The following is a 27,262-nucleotide window of genomic DNA, read 5'->3' as shown; positions in this document are numbered from 1 at the left end:
ACATTTGTCCACACATGCGAACACACTAGCACAGCCGCACAAAATGAGCTCACGGAGGCTAGATGAGCTCGGTGAAATCACACCGCCGTGGCAAATAGATACAGACGCTTTGAACTTATCAAGATCCGTGCATAATACAGCGGCGGACTGGGGGAACGCTGCCACACACCTACACACACCTACACACACACACACACACACACACACAGAAAAATGATTTATACTCAAAGTCCACCTTCCATTTCTCACAGTCATGCAGCCTTACAAACTTGCTTTCTATGTTTTTTTTACCACTCTGACACAATAGAGGAAATGAGGGTATCTGTAGTGGGAATACGGTGACTAAACAATGGCCTATGCGTGCGATAGGTAGTCACAGTGTTTGAGTGGATTTGTGCGTGCAATATCCTACACAAAGCAGTAAAGAGATACAAGTCCCAAGTGGTTGCTGTGCTTAACAACTGACCCACTTGCACACAAACACACACTTTACTTTGCATCTAAAACACTTCCACCCTCTATAGGGAATGGGACTGGGAATGGGATATCACTGACGGAGAGTCACTACACAATGAATAAGATTCAAACCTGAATTGTAGTATCTATAGTATACAGTCAGAGACAAAGGTAGGCTAACGTTATGGGTTTCATTTTGCAAGATACAGGTAGATTAAATATGCCGTATTAGCCAACGTTTTGTTAGTATGCTGTTAGCATAACATTAGCTAGCTTATCTTTGTCCGGATGATTGTGAAGATGACATTTGGCTTGTAGATCTTAATGTTTTTTACCTACCCGTTTACATTGGCCTTCAACGATTTACATATTTTGAACTGCTGACAGGTGTTTGCTAACTCCAAAACACATTAGTGAACTGTCAAGATCCTCCTAATTCATAAGGCTCAATATCATTAACTTCATTCTTCTAATATATCTCCTGTTTGCCTCTGTCAGCTTCTCTTTATATGGGTATTTGTCTTTCACGTGTAATTTATACATTGCTGATGATGCACGATTGACAGATAATGATAGTGTACCGTAGCTCTGTACGATAACCTCCAAAAATGGAGCTGCGCCCCAGAATGCTCCACGATTCCCATTCCCTATAGCTACTTTACCCTCACCTCACTCTTCTATCTCTCAGTCTGGTGTCATTTCATACCTCTCTTCACCCGTCCTCTCCTCTCCTCCAGCTCCGCAACAACACAACCTAATACGCCCAGATAGAGCGAGCTACAGTGCTCAGAGGCACTTCTTTATTTGCAATTTGTGTAAAGAGACAATCTCAGAGTAATAATGGCTCGCCTCGTCGCTGTCCTGAGCCTCCCGAGAAGACTGTTAAATGTCTCGTATCTTTTTGTGTTTAGGAAGCTTTTAATTGGCAGATCCTGGTGGGGCTGCTGCAGTAATCAGTGCTTTATTAACGACAGGTGTGCTGGAGCAGCCAATCAATTAAGCCTGTGCATGTTAAACGCAGATAGATGTGTTAGGCCCTGTCAAAACAGATACACATATTTTTAAAAATAGATATTTTCCTCTACGTTTTGGCCTCTCGTCCACACGCAAACTGAGTTTTGGGTTAAAAAAAAAGAGGATATTTTTCAAAACGCCTTCTAAAGTGCAGCTTTTTAAAATCTCTGGTTACTTTATATCGGTGTGGACGTTTAAAACAAAAAGTTTGGGTGACGATGACGTCCTCTCCTCATTTCGTGCATGCCCATTGTTGCTTTGTGTAATGAGCATGCTCCAGAAACAATAACAAAGATGACGGACTACCGGCTTTTTGACGCTTTGTTAGCACTGCTCGGACTAATTATTTTACATTTGAAAAATGATCCAGTCACAGGAGGCCGAAGCAGGAACACATTAAACATGTCGAGGCCGAATGGTGATTGAATGTGTTTTTGGGGGATTGAAGGCGAGGTTTGGAGCACTCATAAGGGCGATGGATATAAACCTGAATGACCTCCCTTTCCTCATTTATGCATGTAAAAAGACAGTCGTTGACAATCATGCAGTACGACCAGGAATCCCATCCCCCCACGAACAATAACTGTTATCAAACTGACAGTAATGAAGCCAAAGGAAAGGGAGGGAGAAGGGTGGCAACAAAATTTATTGACCCTGAACTTGCGATCTCACTTGTGGTTACATGAAATATTACGGCGAGCGAAGCGTTTTGAGTCGTCTGAATGTGGACGGAGATATTTTGTAAAACAAAGGTTTTGTGGACAGGTTTCTTTTATTTAAACGGAGGGGGAAAATATCGTTTTTTAAAAATATCTATATACATATAGACAGGGTCTTAATGTAAGAGAAATGTACAGGCTGTTGTCGGCTACAGAAAAGTTCAATAATTCTGAATTCACAAAATATATCCTTTTCTTATACTGCAGTATGGTATTTACATTACATTTGCATTTAGTTATTGCTTGCTGTTAAAATACAGCCTGCTGAAAAACTTTTGACTGGCAGTGCTTTTCAAGAACAGAATTTATTTTCCTCCGCATAGCTGTATGGGAGGTGTGAAGCAAAACAAACAAAGAAATTGTTTTAAGAACAAAGAAGAAAAAAAAGTTACCTCGCAGTACACACACATACCCAGAGTATCTTGAGCTTTCAGAAAGCCAAATTTAAGACTCTTTATGACTCCTTTTAAGCTACCTGGAAATGAGTTTTGGAGCTAAACAAAAGCAACAGAAATAAATTAAATACAGCCCTTTCTGTTTGAAGTTGGATAATGAAAGCATCAAAAGCTAGAAACAGAGAATTATTAGGACATTTGTGCACAGATTTTGCATATTGTGCCACGGACTACCCTTCTACTTTAATCTTAGGAATGGAAATACAGCGCACAACTGGGAGGAGGGGAGCAGTCTGTCATTTTTATTAGTCATTCTTCCTAAAGCTATCTGGTGATTAACCTCTAGATGTCCTCAATTAAATAAATCCTGACAATAATTGGAACAAGGTGTACTTCTACACCATCGATGAGGCACCGGCAATCAGCCTTCACAGGGAACGGTTTAGACTACAAATCCTAATTAGAAAATAATGGCCTTTCAGCACTTAACATGTTCTGTCAGGACACCCTCGGCCTGTCTTTCAGGAACACTTTTCTCTCCTCGCTGTGGAGGGAACTCCTCCATAATTGTTTTCTTCTTTCGTTCTCTTTATCCGTAGATGTGATGTTTTGAGATATGACAATATTCTGATCTTTGCTCCTCTTTTCTGTGGGTGGTGCACAGTAATCGTCCTCATTACTCATCCTCCTACTTTCCAGCCCGGTTGCACGAAAAGGCGTATGAATGACACGACAATGCGCAAGACGGAAAAGTGCAATAAGAATGTCGTTCTCGCTATTGGTTTGTCATTTATACGCCATGACGTAGAATAAAAAGTGAGAAAGACTGCTTATGGCGGCCGGGAGGGGAGGTGTATGGGTTCAACAAATACAGGTCTTTCAACCAGGAGACCCGTATTTCGTTTTGTAAGTTACATTGGTGATGTTTGTCACCTGTTTTCCGGACTTATGTGATGTTGTTTCTGTAAGTACTTTACTTAGTTTACATACTTATTTTAAGTAACCATGATGTTTTTCCTTAACCTAACTAAGTGGATTTGTTGCCTAAACGTAAATGTGTCCGTTATTGTAGATTCCTGGATGGGTCCAACAAACATAGGACTTTCAATCAGGAGACTGGTGTTTTATAAGTTACGTTAGTAACGTTTGTTACGTGTGTTTTTAGTGACGTTTGTGCCGTGTTTTCCGTTCTAATGTTACGTTGCTTCCGTACGTATTGTACTTAGTTAACGTACTTATTTTAAGGCCAAACATTACTCTTTTCCTTAACCTAACTAAGTGGTTTTGTCGCCTAAACCTATTGCGATGGATCCAAAAAACACAGGACTTTCCACCAGGAAACCGGTGTTCGGGACCAATGTTCTGTTTTTTAAGTTACGTTACTAATGTTTGTCACATGTTTTTTAGTTACGTTTGTGATGTGTTTTCCGCAGTTATGTTACGTTGTTTCCGTACATATTGTACTTTAAAGCCCAACCATGGCATTTTTTCCTAAACCTAACTAAGTGGTTTTGTTGCCTAAACCTATATGAGAGGTTTTGTTGCCCCCTGCTGGTAGTGCAATTTCATACACGTGTAATATTCATGGCTCAGGGTTGTGTCTGGAAGGTAAAACGAAATTGCGCTTAGGTTAGTCACTGACCTTGAATAGTTCATGTTAGGCATTGATCTTGAATAGTTAAGGTTAGGCATTGACGTGGAATGGTTAAGGAGAGAATAGGTCATCGGGCAGCAAGTTTCACAATAGATTTTTGCAAGTTTTCGCAATTTGGGGGTTACCTTCTGGACACGACCACGCCTTGAGGAGGCAAAACGTGATTCTGGTGGACAGGGGGTCTATTACTGGGTTGCTCATTCCTCATGTATCTATCGCGATCAATTTATCTATCCATATCTCCCCGCCTGCCACTATGTCCACATGATCATTTCCTCTACCCTCTCCTCTCATAACCCCTTTCTCCTTCCATGCCGCTGTCCCTCCCTCCATCCACAGAGTGTGATAATACAGGCCTAATCCCTCTCTTCTCCCAATCCCTCCGTCGAATGAAAGAAAGGATATAAGCACATTACAAATCTCATTACTAGGCTTTAGGTATGCCTCTGTGCGTGCCTGTGCTGCATACTTCATCAGCTGCTTACACTAGGTAAGTGGGGCGCATGTACACAATGGGTACCTATAGAGTACCTGCTCAGTACAGTGCAGTGTCTGTGCCAGATTTTCAAGAGTAAATGCACGTGTGCTTGCCGCAATAAGAGGAGCGGGCGATGAAAGCTGTCAACACAAGATTTGCATAAGTAGACAAGTGGTGGGTGAGCACGGAGACTCACTCACTCACATGCAGACGAACCCAAACACCACGGATTATATTGTCCCATTCTACTCCATTCCGTTCCACCGTGCATAGTTTTTAGATGTCAGATTTGATTAGTTATGCCTGATTAGGATTCATATTATTCACATTATTTTGTTATAAATTTGTGTTTACCGGGCACGTCGGGGTATGTACTGAGGCAGAACAGGGTGCTGATAAACATGTCAGATTGATACAGCTGACTGTTTTGTTGCTGTCAGAAAAGGAGCAGCTGCAAAAAATTCATGCCAGTTAACAGAAATAAACCTGGGAGCACGGTGGGAAAAGGACAAAAAAGTGCATCACTGCAAAACAGCCAGAGAGACAGGCTGTGACATCGAGAGAAAGAAGTAGAGCTGTCAAAGTTAACATGATAATAACGTGTTAATGCAAATTCATTTTAATGCCACTAATTTCTTTAATGCATTAACGCAACTTTTAGGTTGTAGCGCGCTCAGTTTTAAAGCTTGAGTGAAGCATCATATGAAACTAGAAAAACCTAAGGAATCCATTCGTGCCAACCATGTCATACTAGCTTTTTGGGAAGAAAACTAAATAACACTCCAAATTGATGCTACATTTTTGCGAGGAAAAACTGTCATGGCCATTTTCAAAAGGGATCGCTTGACCTCTGACCTCAAGATATGTGAATGTAAATGGGTTCTATGGGTACCCACGAGTCTCCCCTTTACAGACATGCCCACTTTATGATAATCACATGCAGTTTGGGGAAAGTCACAGTCAAGTCAGCACACTGACACACTGACAGCTGTTGTTGCCTGTTGGGCTGCAGTTTGCCATGTTATGATTTGAGCATATTCTTTATGCTAAATGCAGTACCTGTGAGGGTTTCTGGACAATATTTGTCATTGTTTTGTGTTGTTAATTGATTTGCAATAATAAACCTATACATACATTTGCATTAAGCAAGCATAGTAGTATTAAAGACTTAACAAATCTCCCTTTAAGGTACATTTTGAACAGATAAAAAATGTGATTTAAATTGATTGACTTCCCTAGAAATAAGCTAATTTTTCAAACATATTTTAATACTTTTTAAATGCATTTTACCTGTAAAACTGAGCATTTTATTTTAAAATGAGTATTTTTTTATATTGCAGCCTTAGTTTATCCTCACTCAGACACTATAACGAGTGTGGAGAAAAAAAGAAAAAAACAGAGCTCAACTCCAGAGACTCCAAGTGGCTCAACAGGCTCATCAAAGAGCCCAGCTTGGCCGTTGGCCTTTCCTGCGAGACTCCAGGGGAGCTGGTGCAGAGCAGGGTGAGAAGCGTAGAAGTTCTGCCTTCGCAAACAATGAACTGCACCCTCTCGTCGACGCTGTACTCACAGCTCAGCCGAGCACTCCGGGCCAAAACCCTTCTCCTCCCTGAGTGCTAAACTGAGACATTTAGGAAGGCCCTTTCCGCCTACAGCTATCGGACTGTTCGACAGCCCATTTGTCATCCGGTGGGTGCTTTTATCCAAAGTGCCCTACGGAGCCACAAGTGTTTACATTTTTAGAACGGGTGCCCCGGGGGGAAATGAAACCCCTAACCCTTGCAGCGGTAGTTCCTCGCTAAATTAGTCCAAATGTAATAAATGCAATAGGGATATGGCATTATTATGGTAACATTGTCTAGTGACACAAAAAAATAAGTTTAAAGACGGTATTAAATGATCAGTCGCTGGTCTTGTTGACATATTGCCCTACACAAAGAACTACACTGTGAAAAGAAAGTTGTTTTTTTTATTGCTGAAGGTCCACTGCACACACTGCTTTTAAAGCTTTGGCGCAGTGTAAAATCTTATTTCGATCAGCGAATGAAGAAGGTGAGGAGTTGTAAACAGGGTTAGCACAATAATGTGTGATAGAGCATGAATTATGCATTGTCAATGCATTTGATTGACATACCCATGATGCCAGGAGGGATGACGGGGTCTATGGAGGAAGGCTTAGCCTTGACGGGGATGGGTGTGGTTGGTCCATTTACCATCACATGACCTGGATAGGAGAATACAAATACAGAATACAAGTCAGATGCAGTCCTGTTGTAACGTCTCGAGACGATAAAGAAAAGGATAAAAAAGAAATCAATGAGGTTAATAAAACAGCAGCCTTGGGGATGGTAAGGATTATAATCGCATGTTTATAGAGCAGGGTTTTCCTCCTTTGTGTTCTGTGAGTTAGAGGTATTCAGTACATGTACCACACCAATCCTCAAGCTGAACTGAGTGAGGGGAATCATTATTGAAATACATTTTGTACCATTATCCATCTACAATTCCCTCAGATTCCCATTTTTTGCATGCAGTATAAATGTGTTATTTTCACCTATTCTAAAATGATGTTTTTTTAATATTTCTGCATACTGGGGTCCCTAAACTGTCCTGGAATTGCATAAATTGGGTATCACTGTAAAGCTGAGACTCTTGTAGATCCAATAAGCCGAACTGTATTCATGTGTGATGATGTCAGTCCCCATAGTAGCCATTTCATTGTAGTGAGACCATTTTTTTTAAACTTGACCTCACTGTATAAAATGACCTGTGGTGACCTCTAGGATAATCACAGCTTCATGAAACTTTACAACCACAAACTACAGACCTAGAGCATTCAGAAAACATATGGCTTTCCTAGGTATATTGGCAATAGGGGGGTTTCTGAGCAATTCAAAGAACGGAAGTGCTCGCCATCAATTCTTGAAGAAATCTCCAAATGTCCAAAGTTTTTGATCCAAAATCACAGCTCGGCTTTTTCTATGGTGTTCCTCCAGATCTTGGTGTCTTAATGTGGTATTTTGGAGGGATTTTTGATAATTTTTTATCAATCCTGGAGTGGTAAAATTGGTTAAATTTAGCACCAAATCTGTGTAACATAATGGTATCAACCAAAAATTGCTGCAACAACTTATGAGACATAAGTGAGCATGGTAATGGCCTAGTTTGCACTGCTGTAATGTCACAACATTTGAGTGTGTGTGTGCTGTATGTATATATACTGACCCAGGTAGTGCAGTAGTTTCTGGGCTCGGTTCTGAGTGGGTTTGAGGTTGAAGAGTTCTTGGTTCTCGTCGATGAATTGGGTGTCCACAGTGGAGTGGAGGAACTGGTGGTTGGAAAACACATTCTGGAGGAACGGGATGTTGGTCTGGAGAGACGGAGAGACAGATGGATAAACATTTAATTTGTTGTTTTCTTTAATGAGTGTTTTACACAAATGGTTTGTTAAGTGTATTGAGGTAGATGCGACCAAACACATAAAAACAAAAACAAAATACATACAGTAGTATAGAGAGGCAAGAAAGCAATCACTCAGCTCGAGTCCTAATCTGCAAATGAACCGCATGAAAGAAAAGAGAGCAGCTCTTTTGAAGACAGCATCTCCGTTAAGAGCTCGGTGTTAATCAGACGCTGGTGAAAGTGCACGCAAATGGATAAACACACAAATGGTGGCGTCACAAATAAAAAAAAACACATTCAAATAACAGAGCACGCTAAACGCTGCACACAATCTCCGCTCCGCCAGACGAACACACACATGCGGGGCAGAGGGAGAAAGTCAACTGTTGAAAGTAATTACATTCCGGTTCTATTTTGTTGTTGTTTGTTTGCCTCAAAAGCGTTATCACGCCAATTAAGCTCTCTAAATTAACAAAAGGGAGGGGAGTGAATGAGAGAGGAAAGAGATGTAATTGTTGGGAGTTAATTTCATTACATTGGTTGCTTTTTTTTCACTCTTGTAAAACCGTCTTAACAATGTGGGCTTTGAATTGTTGTAGGAGGCGGAGGAAGTGAAATGGGGGGTAAAAGAGGAGGGAGATTGACAGAAAAAAAGGAAGGATGGGGGAGAGATTAGCAGAAATGTTAGTTGGAGGGATTCAGTGAAGGGAGGATATGGTAATATGGTCTTGGAGCGGCTTTAGATGTGTTTATCGCTGTTTAATGTCCCCAAGGGAAGGTAGAGAGCGAAAAGATTATTTCTCAAAGTTTGCTAGAAGTGTCTTTGCATATGACCCAAAATGTCGGAGTCTTAAGTGGCATTTAAAAAGAAGTAAACCCCTGCCACTCATGACCCAGCATCCAAGTTAGTGGAGCGGCTAACATCCATTTTTCAGTCAAATCGTGCAAATAGTGATACAAGCACCAAATTTGGCATGATGATTCCCAAGGGGTCACTTAGCAAATATAAACGATCGGCCACTTGAAAATCCAAGATGGCCACCAAATTGACCTGCCGTTAATGGTTTCTCTCATAGAAATTCATCTACTTGGTCGATTTGAGTGATCTTGGTGTCAAATTATGTGTTTTCTAGCATGCTGGATCTTATTTTGATAGTTTTAATAATTTTGATCTGCAATATGGTGGCCATTTTTCAAGATGGCTGTCAAATTTACTCGCAGAGAATGTTTTTCTTAAAGAAATGCATGTACTTGGTCAACTTGAACGATTGTGATATAGAATTATATGTTTTCTGGTATGCTATCTAATTTTACAGCTTTAACATCCTCCAATACGTTTTTTTTTAAACTTTTGGCTGTCCAGTGAGTCTTTGCTTTGTGGTGTTTGCATGGCTCAATTGGCTTGTAGGCCTACTGTTGTAGATATCAATAGCTGCTGTTGCCATAGGTGTAGGGGCTTAGTGGTAGAGGTAGCACCTTTGTTTCAGAAGTCAGCCACATCCTCCAGGATGGACTACTGGCACTGGTTCTCACTACTTGCCCAACTCTCACCTATGGCTCCATGAAGTTGCTAGTGCACGGCAACGGCCACACCCCGGGACACCTTGTTGGCTCACGGGCTGAACTAGGTGAGGGTAGCACACAGAGTCTCTCTGTGATGGAGTATGTCTAGCTCCAAAAATCTAAGTGCATAGAGTCAACGAACCAGCCATCTTTATCCATAAGGTTCCAACCCAACTGCCAGAATTGTCACAACAGCAGAGAACTGTAAAGGAGTGATTGTCGGGCATTACCAGGGCACTGGTGACAATCGCTGCTGTGTAACTCAGAATGGGGTTTAACGTCAGCTAAGTAGGATTCAGCATTATACTTAGTGTCCCAAATGCTGCTTACTACCAACCCCTGATCAGTTTTAAGCAGCCACACCTGAATCGACAGGATGTGCAAGCGCGGGAGAGCCGAGCCGAGGATAATGGGGTTTCAGTTATCCAGATAGTGTACAGATTGCGTAAAATAATGCATGAACCTAGCTATATCCCATACAAGCAAGTGCCCGTGATACAGGGTGGTAAAAGGATAAACCTTCGACCCTAAACATCACAATGGCTTTAAACCAAAAATCAACTGAAAAATGTTGACACACTGACTGGGCCAAGTTTTGCCTTTGTCAAATGGACAAGAATGAGGGCCTTACTTCTCCACATATAAATCCCAACAAAAGAGTAGGTGATGGGTACAGCCTCTTGGCAAGGAAAATTCCCAGATTCCATGCAGTCAGTCAGCTACCAGTCAAGCGTGACCCAGCAAGACTAGACGACGGTAGTGGGATAGAGGAAACCTTGATGAAGAAATAACACCAAGTTACAAAGAGCTGAAAAGAGATCAACCCCTTCAACTGTTACAGATGAGAACAGCTGCAACAAAATACCACGGAGGGTCAGAGATACTCTATCCCCCAAATGCTTTCTGTGCGAGGAAGAAGGGGGCAACTTAAGATAAGCAATGACCATGAAAATGAATGAAAGACTAAATGACTGCAAAACTTTCAGTGATGGAAAGCGCCTTCTCAAACTGAGTGCTGGAGATGTCATCCTGCTTGCTTGGCTGCTCTGTACAAACGAGAACGAGCCTATCTGAATGCCCAACAGCTGCAGAAGAAAGAAGAGCTGGCCCAGAAGAAGGAAGCAAATATGGAGAAGCAGTCCACCTGGCAAAGATTGCTCAGATGATACGTCGTGACATGTTTCAGCATAAATCAGAATTCAACAGCACGTCTCATGATGGGTACCTTGAAGATACCGTCACACCATTTCTGCTTCAGTTTGTATGTATGATTGAACATGGAGTTGATATCAAGTCACAACTCCAGAATGGCGCATCAAAATCTGACTTTGCAACTGTTACAGTACAGCTGTTTTGCCAAATACAGGGAAGGATTGCAGGTCCACAGGCACTCCAAGGACAGGAAGACACCTTTTGCTATGTATGTTGGCCTGTCTGTGTTTGCCAAGACCAGAAAGAGGCAACTGATATATATGTTGGTGTGGGAACCTCATGGATAAAGATGGCTGGTTCGTTGACTCTATGCACTTTGAAATTTGGAGCTAGAAATACTCCATCACACAGAGACTCTCACCTAGTTCAGCCCGTGAGCCAACACGGTGTCCCGGGGTGTGGCCGTTGCCGTGCACTAGCAACTTCATGGAGCCATAGGTGAGATTTGGGCAGGTAGTGTGAACCAGTGCCAGTAGTCCATCCTGGAGGATGTGGCTGACTTCTGAAACAAAGGTACTACCTCTACCACTAAGCCCCTACACCTATGGCAACAGCAGCTATTGATATCTGCAACAGTAGGCCTACAAGCCAATTGAGCCATGCAAACACCACAAAGCAAAGACTCAACGGACAGCCAAAAGTAAAAAAAAGAACGTATTGGAGGATTTTAAAGCTGTAAAAATTATTAGATTAGATAGCATACCAGAAAACATATAATTCTACATCACAATCATTCAAATTGACCAAGTACATGCATTTCTTTAAGAAAAACATTCTCCGCAAGTAAATTTGACAGCCATCTTGAAAAATGGCCGCTATATTGAAGTTAAAAATTGTTAAAACTATCAAAATAAGATCCAACATGCTAGAAAACACATAATTTGACACCAAGATCACTCAAATTGACCAAGTAGATGAATTTCTATGAGAGAAACCATTAACGGCAGGTCAATTTGGCGGCCATCTTGAAAAATGGCCGCCATCTTGGATTTTCAAGTGGCCGATCGTTTATATTTGCTAAGTGACCCCTCGGGAATCATCATGCCAAATTTGGTGCTTGTATCACTATTTGCATGATTTTTCCACTATCCGCTCCACTAAGTAGCCTTTTTAGTTTAGAAATGCACACATATAGAGCTCAGAACCAAGAGAAAAATCCCCAAGGATCTCCTGGGTATTGGGTACAAAGCAGCTCCCTCTAAGCCCACAAATGCAACATCTGCCTCGCTATCTATTAATATAAATATATATATATATATATATAGTCCATAGATAGATCTCTCTGTCACACACACACACATAAAAGGCGTAAGGATACAAATTGCACACGCAAAACACAACCCACAGATGGACTGAATTTACAACCACAATTTGGGCGTTTAGCCGGCAGTCAAACCCAGAGTGGCTTGAAATAATTGCCGCAGCACATTCGCTCAGAAATCCCATAATTGCATGAGGGGAGTTGAGCAATAAACAAACCACACTTACACATACCTCATTACCAGCAGCGAGACAGAGGGAGATGTAGCGGAGAGATCAATGTGAATAAAGATCATGTCGGTCATACCAATAGATCCAAAATGAGAGAATTAAAACAGAGGGCCACAGTCATTTACATCTGTGTCTTTAACTAGGGAGTAGAGAGAAGAAACGCTCAGAGAGAGAGAACAAAGAGACGACTGCAAAGTGTCTTTTTCAGTTGACAAAGAAAAAATTCAAGAGTTTGCAGCAGAAGAAAGAGACATCTTTGTCAATGAATAGAGCCGATAAAGCAGGATCAATATTGGGAGACAAAACTGTGTACGTCTTCCAAGCGAGGAGAGAGAGAGGGGTTTCTTTTTCTGAGGTCGGCAAACACACATAAAATGACACTGTATCCTCAGCCACCTGCTGCAGGGAGGAGAGCTCAGGAGAGCCGAGGGATTTGCATAGCCGTGCTGCACTATACCAGGCCTTGGGCTGCAATATGACTTCACAAACCTGTTGACGTCTTATTTTATTCCATATGGAGCATCTGCCAACATAACTGCTTTTACAATATATGCTGCTGCCATACATGACTTTGTCCTTGGGGAAAATGTGCAGCCATATGGGTATTGTCATATTGTACATTTCTATATGATCAAAATTGAAGCTTTGACTTCAGCCAAAGCAAGGTGGTTTAGCGTAGCTTAGCACTAAAACTGGAAACATGAGGCCTCTGTCCAAAGGTAGCAAAATCTGCCAGCCAGCAGCACCTCTAAGCTTACTAATTAAAACATTACATCTTGTTTGTTTAAGCCATACAACAGCGCAAAGTGGCAGGAGCATTGTATTTGTCGTACAGACACGAGAGAGGTATCAACCGTCTCATCTAACTCTCTGCAAGGAAGGAAATAAGTTTACTTCCCAAAACTATTTCTCTGTATCTCCGGTATTTCAAGTCTTTACTGACAGCCGATATTTTCACCATTTGGACAAGGTTGCAAGGAGGTTGCAAAAAAGTACACCAATAAAAGAGGAAAATGTGAAAATTAAAGAGGAAAAAGTTCTGATTTGTGTTTGTTATTACCTTCTTCGGAGAAAAGGGTGTTTATTTTATTGGTCCTTAGGACATTTTGACGTTTCACCTGCGCAAGTTTGGAAAAATCTCCCTCATTTTTCTACGTTTGATGTCATCTTCATCTATTATTTATACGTGTAAACAAACTTAATAAGTGGGCATAAGGGGGGGGGGGGGGGGGGGGGAAGCGATCAAAAGGTATAAATAAAATAAAATAAACAACATGGAGAGGCAGAGACAGGGAGTGAGAGATAAATAACACAAACAGACGCTATTAATTAAAGACTCACAAATAATGGAGAGGGAAGAGACAGGCTCCATTAATACATGGAGGTTTGTCCTTTTTCCTCTCTGCTGTACCAGATCAATGTGTTCATTATCAGGCTGCTCTGTAAAGCCTGTGGCTACCACGCACACTAACACACAGAGTCCCTTCACTCTTTCTCCATGTTTCCCCCTAATGATGTGAAACACACTCTCTGAAAAGGCCCCCCCCCACACACACACACACACACACACACACACACACCGGTCTCTCCCTTACCACCGCTCAGCATCTCTGTGGCATTTTTTTCATCCGGCTCTCGGTGATATCACACACACGCGCTACTACTCGACAGAGGCCTTTCCCTGATTTAGATGCCCTATAACAACCGCTTGGCTACAGCTCTCGGAGCTATGCACACAGCATGCAAAACAACACACACACACACACGCGCGCACTTTTCTCGCCCAGTAATGATTGTGGCTCCTGCTCCCCAAATGCTTCTGAGATTGCGAACACAAGCACATGCACACACCTTTGAGCACTATATTAGTTTTAGTGGGAAAGTAAACACGTCTAAATGTGATTTAATGCTCGCGCGGGCTCTCCTTTACATACGCCCACGCTCCAACAATTTAACTCACACAAGGCTCAGCATCAGGAGCCACTGCCTCGTTCTGATGCAAAAAGAAATCTTCTTTGGTCCAAAAAATTGACACTGGGTTCTGATTATCCCCACCTTTATTCTCGCAGTGCTCCGTTTATCACCGGCAAGACTGTTTTTATTGCTACTCCGCTCACAGCTGGTCGTTATCGCTCTTGTTGCAATCAGCCTTACTGGTGATTGCCAAATCAACACAGTGAGGTAAGTATCGATGTCCCAGGCCGTTGGCTTGACTGCAAACACAAGTCAGCTCAACACAACGCCGCCTTAAAACACTTTGACTCGGGCTTGCAGGACGTCTGGCTTGTTGGCTTTTTGTTTCACTTTGTTTTTCAATTGAAGTTTGACATTAAGAAAAAAAAAAGCAATGTGCTGAAATGCTAACATTATTTCTTGCAGTGCCAAAGTTGTCATCCAACATCCAACATGTTGTTAATATAGACTGAATTTACACCTGGTAGTAAAAAGCAGTCTGGACATCTTAAAACCCATCAGCTGCTATTTTATGTATCTCGTTGTCTGCAATCTGTGTGCACTGGGATGTCATTTTTCATGACGAGTAGGTGGGGCGAACAACAAAAAAAACAACAACAACCAGGTGCTACTGAGCAGACCGCTCCGAACTTTTCTGTGTGTATAATATTTCACAACTCTAAAGTAGCAGGGAAATGAAAGGTTGAGTCATGTTTGGAGCTGCTCTGCATGTGGTCATTGTACCATAATCTCTGTCACTAATGTAAACCCCAGTTCTATTTCATATTCAAGCCTAAAGTCAAGTCTGTCCCATAACCAACACTAATCTGGACTTCCTGTTGTGCATTGTCAGGACAACGACCTGAGGTAGAGGAGGAAAATAGCAAGACCTCAGTCATTTCAGACGTATCCTCACATATTGTGCTTTTTTTTCGCAACAGCAAGTTGATCAAAGTAAAAACAGGGGACACCCTGGTCGAGGGCCTTGATCAAACCTTATCCTGCATAAAAGATGAAAAAGTGGTGATAGAAAAGTTGAAGACACAGCGCTCTATTTTTCGGATCCCTGCAGCGTGGTGCAGATCACAGTCAAGTGCTCCCTGCCCAGTGCGTCGGGGGCGTGCAATACGCACTTTTGATGTTTTTGTGGCCAGGCCGGCGCACCTGTGGAGCACTTGGATACGGGGTGTTTAAAATAAAAAAATACAGCTCCTAAAATATACTGCCGAGAGCAGATGATGGCTCTTTTGATGATGATTTCATTTCTCATCAAAGTGATCCTTACAATAACCATCTGCAGTTTGACCTGACTGCTTTACATGCAGGAATGATCGCTGACAATCTGGGAACTAAAGCGCTGCCTGTTTAATCTTCATATTGCAACAAAACCTGACCCATCTCTATGACATCATGTTGCTCACATGTCTGTCTCCTGTAATGTAATTAAAAAATGTGGAGCTCCAAGAGACACTTTGGCCAGACTTGTTAAAAAGGAGATCATGCCCACAGTTGTTGCCCCGGTTAACGGGTGTTTCCGATAGAGACACACTGGGGAAGGACTAGCAGGAACGGACGGTCCTGAGGGAGTTATTAGTGGAGAGAGAAGATTTAATTGACAGGTTTTTACGGGACTTTATGGGGAAACTGCAGAATAATTACTCAAAACAAGTTTTATGTGCACATAAGCACGGAGCTTTCTCTGGTTATTTTGCAACAGTTTAAATAGTGGATCTGTTCTGCATAATTGAGGCTTGACAGTGCGCAACATCGCTCCCATTAGAGACTGCAGATGGACCAGATACCTGCTGCCTTCAGATGGCTGTAAAGAGTCACCAGAGTAAAGGAAATAGGTTACCTACTAACTGTGAAGAGAATACAGAGCTGGGAAGAATCATCCATTAATATTCATAATGTCTGTGAGATCACGTCATCTAGTTGAAAAATGTAGAATAAAAACAGATTTTAGAGAGGTTTAAATGGGTGTGACTTCACAAAATAAAATGACCAAAATAGTATTGAACACTGAGCGCTGAGCTGAGCTGTTGACCTGATCTTAAGACACACACATTCTTGACACCAAGATTGCAAAACGCTGCCGGACTGGCATTGCCTCACCCTCTGACACGGCTCTCCTTCCACTGGGGTGCACGGCGAAGTCATCAAAGATACCAAACTGGCGCAGTGGAGGAAATAACTCTGTGCGCCCCAGGAATATACCAGTCCACAGTGCGCCCAGCGACAACATTAAAATAAAGCCCAGAAGCTGAAAATGGTCAACAGCATCCCACAAGTTTCAAAATTGCAGAGTAATGTCTGCTGTAGTAAGTTATCCGCTATGTTGAACGGAGATGTTATGCCCTGTCTTAGGGTGTGTTCATTTTAGGGCTGTCAAACGATTCAAATATTTAATCACGATTAATCGCATGATGGTCCAAAGTTAATCAGGATAAATCGCTAATTAATCAATCAAAAAAATTGTTTATGTACCTTAAAGGGACATTTTTCAAGTATTTAATACTCTTATCAACATGGGAGTGGGCAAATATGCTACTTTATGCAAATTTATGTATATATATTTATTAATGGAAATCAATTAACAACATAAAACAATGATAAATATTGTCCAGAAACCCTCACAGGTACTGTATTTAGCATAAAACAATATGCTCAAATCATAACATGGTAAACTGCAGCCCAACAGGCATCAACAGCTGTCAGTGTGTCAGTGTGCTGACTTGACTATGACTTGCCCAAAATGCATGTGATTATCATAAAGTGGGCATGTCTGTAAAGGGGAGACTCGTGGGTACCCATAGAACCCATTTACATTCACATATCCGGAGGTCAGAGGTCAAGGGACCCTTTTGAAAATGGCCATGGCAGTTTTTTGTCGCCAAAATGAAGCGTAGGTTTGGAGCATTATTTAACATCCATCGCCACAAGCTAGTATGACATGTCTGACCCCCAAACTTAAAAGTAAGAGAAGATAAGAAAACTGAATAATATAATACCGAGGTCGTAACAGAGACCTGTAAGTGCTGCTATGAAGTGATAAACCATAGGGAACGTGGACTTGCATACAGCAGTGAATGGTATCAGTCTTGTCTAACTGAGCTCCCTCCACTGGCTCCTTGTAAGGGCTCACGTTTAGGTTTTCAAATCCTGATGCTCGCCTATAAAAGCCAAGAACACGTTTGGTGAAATCCTGTGTTGGCAGGGTGTCTCTGATCTGCAGCTCACCTGGATCCACCCTCACCCCAAAGGTCCGTTTTAAGCAAGTCTGCTCTGTTCTTACTCCTGGTAGAGATCAGCATATTTTACCATCTTCAAGTGCAGACTATAGACCCACGTCTTCAAAAAGCATCCGGACCGACACCACTTTAGTCTAAATATGTCATGTTATCTTAGCATTTCCTAGTGATCGACACTTCTCTCTCACACACTATACTTTATATCGCCTTCAGGAATAACAGGTGCAGAGTTTGGATTTTGAAAATAGTTCAAACAGCGCTCAGCATCACACACACACACCTGAACTCCATCTTCCCCCAACACAAACACTGTGTCAGCCTCCACGCTCCCTCAGTGATTAGGAGTTGAATAGGGGAGCTGTCAGGTCATTCGTCTTTTCTCTCCTCTCCTCCTCTGTCTCCCCTATCCCCATCCGTCACGCCTTAACCGCTGGCTTGGACACGTAAACAAGATCAACACACACATATACAGCCCGAGGAGTGAATGTACACTCATATAGACATGTGGGGGGGCCTCTCGCACTTATATATCAGCTACACATTTAGTCAAGCAGACACATTCAAACTCAAATATTTATGATGGAAGACTCCCAAGGAAGCCAAGGTTTGAAAGGCAACACACGTGGATGAAAGAAAAATAAGTTGTTTCCACGCTTCTCTCTGCAGGTGAAGGCGACAGCACCGATGATCACTTTCTGTGCTAGCGTGACAAAAAACTGTGACCACGTCTCACCTACCAGCGTCTTTTCAATTTCCTCTCCTTCAACTCCAAGGTCATGCTTTAATCTTCTGCTCAGTTTGTCCGCTCTCTAATTTTCCTCTCTTTATTTCTTACCTCTTTTTCCGCATGCTTAAAGTAACCAATGACTATTCACCATGACAACCATCTTCATCCAATTCCAGTGGCCCTTACAGCCATGAAATAACTGAAAATGTTTTGTTTTTTTCTTAATACCAAAGGAAAAAGCAGCCGCGGCCTGAATACTTCTCATCTCCCTGAAACACTCTCACAACCAGCCGCATTACACAGATAACAGATTCATACACGACTATTTCATGGCTGCGCCTAGAAATCTGGAATCAGTGTTTGACATTTGCCAAGGGGCTTTTTCCCTCGGTGAAATAAATAATCTGATTGGTGATCTTTCCAGTAATAACTCCTATCATGGCTCCCGGGCAGAGAAATGTTCACCTTGAGGTTCATTAGGGGAGCCGTGGCCAGAAATATTTCCATTGTAAATAAGCTCAGAGGGTATGAAGAAATCTGCCAAAATATGAATAAATGAATCGACAACGGCTATCTCTTTCTAGGAGGACAGTTTTGCAGCAGTCCATGTTAATCCAGCTATGATCCCATACTTATTTCAGAAAGATATGGAAAGGAAATACATAGTATGTCATCTATACAGGGATATAAGTAGATGCTGGGAATCTGGTGTGAATTTATTTTATTACTATTATCTTATATATATATATATATATATATATATATATAATTTTAATTGTATATTTATTTTATTTTCATTAGGATTTTTTAATTTATTTTATTATTATTATCCTTTTTTCTCCTCCCTTGTTTTGAATACTTTGTTTTTCAATTTACAGTTACTATCTGTTATCATATGTACATATTACTTAATTTGTTTTAGTTTAGGTTGTTGTACTAATTTTTCTCAAAAAAACAATAAAAAGCATGATTAAAAAAACAAAATTCACAAAGATATGGAAAGGAAACAGATGGTATATCTTTTATTCATTTTTTAATTTATATTTCTTTGTTATTATTATTACTATTATCTTTTTTCTATCTTTTTTAATTTTTTAATTTATAATTTTTTTAATGTTAATTTAATATTTATTATTATTTTATTTTATTATCACTACTATTATTTTTATTTATTTGATTATTATTATCATTTTTCCTCCTCCCTTGTTTTTGAATACTTTGTTTTTCAATTTACAGTTACTATCTGTTATCATATGTACATATTACTTAATTTATTATGGTTTAAGTGGTTGTAATTTTTCTCAAGGAAACAATAAAAAACATGTTTCAAAAAACAATGTGGAAAGGGACAAGAGGAGGAAGTGTTGAGATATGTCAGAGACGGACATTGTTAATGTGCTTTCAGCTGCCTCTCTGAGTTGAATAGGACGCTGTCCATGGTGCTGAACTAGACAGACATCACAGACAAAGGGGGGAATGCAACAGCTCTTGCACTGTTGTCAAGACATCCTCTAGCATAACTGCAGGGTTCAACAGGAGAACTACATTTTAAGATCTAAAGCATGAACAGCAAATAGTTTTTGGAGTCGTCTCTAAACTTGCCAATTTGTCCCGATGTTCAACACATTTACTGTAAAAGCACAAGTCAATTTGTCAGCGGTCTAAAAGCAAAAAAATGCTTTGCGGCTTCCAAACATTTTTGTTTTGACAGTTTTTTTTTTTACCTCAAGTGCTCTGAAACATAACCATAGGTCTAACCACTTACATGTCCAGGTCGATTTATAGGGGTTGCTTAGTTCACGCTGTTCTGTGGGGACTGCTAAAAGGAATTCTGGGAAATGTAGGACATTACAAGCTGGACCAGAAGATGACATGATGAAGTAGGGTAAAGGACATAAAATGACTACGCATAATTGATTTTTAAATGTTCTTGACACAACGACGCCACCCGGGGAGATATGTTCACCAGGAATCATAACTAATATGCGATGTCGGTGTGACTCAGACTCTGCTGAACTGGCTAAAAGAAGGCCTCTTTCAGGGACCCGGAGACGCAAGCTTATTAAAACAGATAGCTACTTAGTGGTATTTTGGGAATCCTTAAGCAGTAGGCATGTGACGCATTAAACGACTCGTGATGTACTCCAAACCCACAGAGTGTGTCGTCTCAGACTCTGTTAGCAGGTGGTCGGTCTTCTGTGTTAATTATACTTGAACTTGTGAATGATCATCTCACTCTTAGTGTGCTGTAAAACGGGGAAGAAATTCATGCTTCTCGTAAGACGATCAGTGCTGACACCGTATGTGATTAACACATCTAACTATATAGACGCCTTATTTCTACGATGCAGCAACAGGTCCTCTGTCGTTGAGTTGATATTTCAGAAAATCAACAGCTTCCCTCCCCAAAAAATATAAACCACTGAGCCCGGGCTCCTCCAGAGAGCGTTGAGATAGCATAAAGCAGCAGGACATCTTCAACCTTTTAGAGCCTTTTAGAGCCTGAGGAAAACATTGGGAATTCATAGCTTCACTCTGGGATCCCAGCTCAATAAACCCCATTACTACCCGCTACCACATAGACACACACCAGAAGTAGAATTAGTATTTGGTTTAAAATCACAATATAAACTGATATTCTATTGTATAACAAAAACAGAAGATATGCCATACAGATTATCTTTTAAAGCTGCAGTTGGTAACTTTGAGCAAATATGATAAAAAGTTATTTTTTATAAAACTCTCACTATATCCTGACAGTAGTACATGAGACAGGTAATCTGTGAAAAAGAAAATCATGTTCCTCTGTGTCTTAGTTCTCCTAACGGCATTTGCGAGATTCCACCGCGCCCGAAGGTAAACAACCAGTCAGAGCCGAGGAGTCTCTAACGCAGCTGTCAATCACTCCTTGTGAAACTCGAGAACTCTGATCAAACGGTCAAACTAGGCAGCGCTGATCGAATATGAATCAATGTTCTGTTACGTTAATGCCTATTTCTCACCTCAAATGATTTCAGAAACATATCTTAGTTTACCGTTTAGATGTAAAATTAAAAAAAGTTTGCTCCGGCCGGTGGGATCAAACGTGACTTTAGAATTAACAATTATGGCTGATGACGGACAGGAAGAATTAGCAATATTAGTTTTTACACTACTCTGTACTGAAAATTTACAAAGAAAAAAGAAAATTAATGGATGAAGTCATGGAGACATGTTAAATAAACACTTGTGCTGTTGCCATAAAACAACAAGTTGGTCCTCCATTTCTTTGTCTCCATCTTACTTTATGCTTCGCGTTTTGCCGATCATAAATTAAGAACATGTTTAATATTTACGATTTGAAATTGGTGCGGCCCGGATGGACTTCAGAGCTGATAGGGGGATGTAAAAAACACTAGGGAGAAAGATAACCTTTAAATCGTGGCTTTGCTGACGATTGTCGGAAACGGGGAATCGGGCCCAAAATCAGCTTGATTCTCGTGCAGTGTGTACCCGGCATTAGAAACTCTTTAGATCTAATTGGTTATTTTCCTTAGAGCGCGGTGGAATCTGACCACAGGAGGACTCAGAGGAACATGTTCACACATTATCCTTCTCATGCACTACTTTAAGGATATAGTGACACTTTTATAAAAATCACTTTCTTTTATAGTTGCTCAAAGTTACCTACTACAGCTTTAACAGAGAGAAGAGCACTTCTCTCCAAACTATTGGCAGTATGATGAATAGAACTTGGATATACATGCTGACTCATTTTAGTCCACTATACCAGATTGTTGTCAGCAGATAAGCTTCAGGCGGTGGGTTTTGATGATAGCAATAATGGCAGTTATTTTAGTCGACTGTTTCTCATGTCAATGAACACTTGTTGACCTGTCAGAAGTGCGGTACCATTTTTGTTTTAGGGGTTGATGTGTAGTTTAATATCTTCTTCAACACCAGCTCAGCAGCGGGTTTCATCGATGCGCTATGAACGCTAACTCCCCGACGAGTCACTGGTGTATTTATAATGAAGAAACTCACAGCATGATAAAGGTTTTGAAAAATGTTTTAAACTCAGGAAGTCTTGCTGTGAGACCTCACAGTGTGCGTAGAGCCAGGGTTGGATAACACCTACATGGAAAATGTGAAAATGCAAGCAACGATAATTCCTAATTTAAAGGCTGTAATAATCATATAAAATCATGATCCACTGCTGTTACCAGATACACAGAACTATTAGATGCAATGGACATTTCAGCACCTTACTTTTATCTCACTTCTTGTACATAATCTGCATAGTATTACCATTCATTATCAGACTGCTTCCCTTTGACATCTAATTACGTCTACCTGACATCCTCCTAACAACGCCTGCAACTCGTTTTGGAATCCAGAGTCATAGTTTAAAGAGCTGTGGTATTTTTTGTTAAGAGCAGCATGCAGTAGCCGCCTGGTTTTATGTATGAGGCCAGTGTTTATGTGGTCCTTGTATATATATAATACTCTGAGGCGCAGTGAAATAAAAAACAGAAATCAATTGAGACGTAAAAAAACAGCGGACCAATAGGTGCCGTACAGAAAAACGGTGCAACATAACACAGTAGAAAGGAAGAGTGAAAATAAACAGCACGAAATGGAGCTAAATGAAGGTAACCATAGCGCCGGAGATAAACTCTCAAGGTGTGACCTTTAATTTGGAGTCCTATAGAAATACCACAGCAGCACACTGAACAACCCTTTGCCAGTCTAATTAGCGAGTACAGACTGCGCACTCAAAAAAACATATACTGTGTCACTTCAAACACGTTTTTGTGTCAGGTTTGGGCTGCGAATGTTACAAAATGTTCTCGAATTATCAACACTCTCAGTAACAAATGCTTTCACACACAGATATTGGTGTTTATAATGACAGAAGTAACACAAAGACCTGGTTGAGTATCATGATGACGGCGAGCTGAATTAGAGTTTGAAGTCAGGTGGAATATTTTTCCTGGTATATTCCTGATAAGCAGTTACAAAGCAAATAGAGCTTTAACGAGAAGGTAAATATGTAAAATTGGATGATATTATTCATAGAAAATTAGGCTAGAGTTATTTTTCCAGTTAATACTTTCTCATCATTCCCCTCAACACAATAGCCCCTATTCTATTGTGCACTTTGTAGAAATGAAGGCCAAATTATGCAATTAGGCAGGCTGTTCTCATACACCGTTTATAGCTATACTTACGAAAAGTAATGCACTGTAATATGAATATATCCCACAAAATCAATTCATATGTCATCCACATGAACCAGGAAGTATAAAGAGCGTCAAACGGCGCGTATGGAGGAGGTCGGGTGGGTCAAAAAACACCAAACTTTCACCCAGGAGACCGCTGTTCGTACCCCGTGTGAAACCAGAAGTCAACGTTATTTTGTCACGTAACTGTCGTACTTAAGTTACGCCCTTTCCAGAGTTATTTTAACCCAAACCACAATCTTTTCCTAAACCTAATTAAGTAGTTTTGCTGCCTAATCCTAACCAAGTAGATCTTTTCCTAAGTGTAACTAAGTAGTTTTGCCAACTAAACCTAACAAAGTCAATCATTTCGTAAACCTAACTAAGTAGTTTTGCTGCCTATCCTAACCAAGTAGATCTTTTCCTAAGCGTAACTAAGTAGTTTTGCTGACTAAACCTAACAAAGTCAATCTTTTCCTAAACATAACTAAGTAGTTTTGTTGCCTAAATCTAATGAAGTCGATCTTTTCCTAAAGCTAATTAAGCAGTTTTGTTACCTAAACCTAACCAAGTCAATCTTTTCCTAATCCTAAGTAGTTTTGTTGCCTACACCTAACCAAGTTGATCTTTTTCTAAACGTAACCACATCGATCTTTTCTTAAACCTAGCTAAGTAGTTTTGTTGCCCAAATCTAACCAACTTGTTTCCTGTGAAGATGTAAGTTTATTTGGAAAAGACTGTATACATGTAACAAGCGAAAATGAACACGTGTTGCTGGATATTCGTAGGAAAAACACATGAAAAATGAGGATTAACTTTTTGTAAGATGTATGAGGATATGTGAATAAGTACATTGTTTTACTTTCAATAAAAATGTCTCTTTCCATTTTGAAAAACTTGTTTTCAAAGCTACCAGGCTCTGCTCATATCCCTCTATTGCATTAAAACAAACATCTTCCTCATATTTAATGACTAGGGTTACTTTAGGTGACAGACAGGATTGAATGAGTCACGTTGCTTATTAGAGATCAAAGTAAAGCAGCGTGTCTCTCCCGTATCACATTCAATTCAGCCACTTTCCATTTGCAGTCATCATCAAAGTAATGCATCTCATCTAATGGGCTCTCTGTATCGATGACTACTGTCAGAAGTGAAAAGGTGATTCATCCATGCCGCACTAATAGATATTGAGCAAAGATAGCTGGACTCCTATTTAAAAAAGTAAACTAATATAGACATGTTGACTCAACCGACAAGAGCGTATTTAATCCATCCCTTCAATCTATGGCTCAGCGTGACGCCTTTAATCCCAAAACATCCATAGTCTCTATTTTCAGGGACTAGGGGAGCCCAGAACACCAAATGACTAATATCCACCTCTTATTTACAGAATGTACTATAACTGTCTAGATCTTCTCAGCCCAGAATGTCATGCATTATTTATTTGTATGTTTTATAGCCTTATCATGGTTGACTGTGATTTTCCAGTCAGTATTTATGGGTTTTCACATTTCCTTTTTTAATGCTCTCTGATCAGGGCTCCTGCTTCTCCGTGTGTGTGTTCTTATCATGAGGCAGTGTGTACAGCCCATGTGCGCTGACCGTGGTGCTGAAATGGCCGTTCCGTTTAATGGCGTTCCAGTCTGTTGTGCCAGTAAAGCCGTGCCAGTGAGCCAGCGTGAGCCACACCGGAGCTCTGGCACAGGTACACCTCAACTGAATGCAGTCATTTATTAATGTTATTAGTTACACCTGCATTTAACAAGTCAAAATGTCCAACTGTGGGAAGTGTCTATTAACTACTTTTGCTCGCGCAGCCAATAATCCAATCATAATGCGATTAAAGTGACTGAGGTGGAGCCCGTGTAAACAACATGCTCTTATTCTGTTAATGCAATTATTCTCATAGTCAGAATAAGCAGTGAGCAATTTTAGATGCATTATTTAAGGGCACTTCAGTCATGTAAACACCTTAATCCAGCTCTTTATTGGGAGCTTTAACAGCTTTTTGCAAGCGCATGGCACTCCAACTGCTTGATGACACATGCCAAAGATGTCAGCTGGTGAGACACTTGAGTCTGCTCTTCCACTGCATTGTCTTGAGGAACACTCTCTAGGCTATAAAACAAACTTTCTGTGCTCCAAAGTGCAATTTACAGTGACAGAGTGGCACATCTTTCTTTAGGGGAAAACATCTCTGTATACATGCTCTGAATACACGATTGGGAGCATTTCTATTACCTCTCAACGGCTCTTATGGCGACGGCAAACCGGATGTTCGCATCTAACGGTGCTAAAACATAGATTGTATATAAGTGGACGTAGTAACTGTGACATCACCCATTGGTTTGTGGACTGACGTTTTGAAGCCTCGAGTACGGCAATTTGGCCGTCACCATCTCGTTTCTTTTTCAACCAGAAATGATAAGAGAGGGGTGGAGCTAAGTACAACCGAATGCTGAATAAGACATTTTTAGGCAACCAAATTGTTACAATTAACTTCCATGAACTGAAAACACACGTAAAAAGCATGTGCGGCTTCGCTAAAGCAGGATTCGTAATATAGCCGGCTGGCCCGGCGACGTCAACAAAGCACAGAAAAGCTCATATTACAACACACACACACAGAGGGAGAGGGACTTCCTTCTCTGCTCAGGTAGACATTACTCAAGTCTTATTGTCTAACAATCAAGACTTTACATAGCAAAGAGTTGTTTGCTGCTATATTAATGCTCAGGATATTGAATTTAGCACCTTTAAAAGAACAACTCAAAGTAGAGTTCTACTGCAATGTTCAAACAGAGTAAACCATGGCATTGTGATGACAGTATTTTTGCATCGTAGCACAGAAACAGGGGTATTAATGGAACAGTTCAATATGCAAGCCATAAAAAGAATCTTCACGCTGATTAGAGGCTATAATCTGATAATTATATGCATGTAAATTTGTCAGTGAAGTCCATTTCTTTCTGTAACACACACACACACAGACACACATCCATGCATTTCTAACAGAACTAACGCCAAGAAACCGCAGCTTATTCCAGGGGAAACAATCAACAAACAAAATCTAATTTGCAATCTTTTCATTTGTACCTCCCAGCTTTCTATTTCGACATTTAACAGCCTTTTTTTCCCCCTCCACAGCCCATTGCATTTCTGCACAGACCCATTTATGTAGCCCCACATACACACACAAAGAAAGTTTTATTACTCGCCTCTTATACATTTGTTTGTTATTTCCACTGTAAATTCCAGCAGCGCATAATGCATCGAAGCAGCTCACCATCGGAAACATTTGGCTCGCAAGTTTGATTCTTTTTCTCTAAGCGACATATCCCTGAAGCCATTCCAGCCCTGTGTCTTTACTGTACGTCTGAGTGTATTTGTCAAGGCTTTACACTTAAAGAAATATAGACAAATGAGGCCCAGCATGTTTTTCTCGTACTTCATTGACTGCCGCCGATGGCTGGTAAAACGGTCTGCCAGCAGTTAACTGGGAAATCATTTCGGAGACACTATTACTGACGCACAGGAGAGAAATAAAAGCACAATGACATGCAAATGGCTTCAAGAGCAGAATTAGAAGGCAGGAATGTGTGGCTGCTGCATGTGTGAGACTGTGTGTGTCTGTCCTTGTCTCTCGTTATCCCTAGATTGAGACAAATAGTCGGGGATCTGCCCTTCTATCTAAACCTCCACACCATTTACCCCTGACATCACAGTGTGTGTCTGTGTGCGTGCGT

The 27,262-nt window shown here is 40.8% G+C and overlaps 1 protein-coding gene across 3 annotated transcripts in view; it reads right to left on the bottom strand.

Moving 5' to 3' along the window:
- LOC141760222 (pyruvate carboxylase, mitochondrial-like) overlaps positions 1 to 27,262 on the bottom strand; it is a 371,874-nt gene that overhangs the window by 74,230 nt on the left and 270,382 nt on the right. For all 3 annotated transcript variants that reach the window (XM_074622854.1, XM_074622855.1, XM_074622856.1), the window contains exons 13-14: positions 7,942 to 8,086; positions 6,851 to 6,940 (exon numbers count right to left, since the gene is read on the bottom strand). In XM_074622854.1, the coding sequence (XP_074478955.1) occupies positions 6,851 to 6,940; positions 7,942 to 8,086 (235 nt within the window). The remainder of the gene's footprint in view (positions 1 to 6,850; positions 6,941 to 7,941; positions 8,087 to 27,262) is intronic.

Source organism: Sebastes fasciatus, chromosome 22 (genome assembly GCF_043250625.1).
Source record: "Sebastes fasciatus isolate fSebFas1 chromosome 22, fSebFas1.pri, whole genome shotgun sequence".
Lineage (NCBI taxonomy): Eukaryota > Metazoa > Chordata > Actinopteri > Perciformes > Sebastidae > Sebastes > Sebastes fasciatus.
The sequence above is the reverse complement of the archived record's forward strand: the minus strand, read 5'-3'. Positions and strand labels throughout refer to the sequence as shown.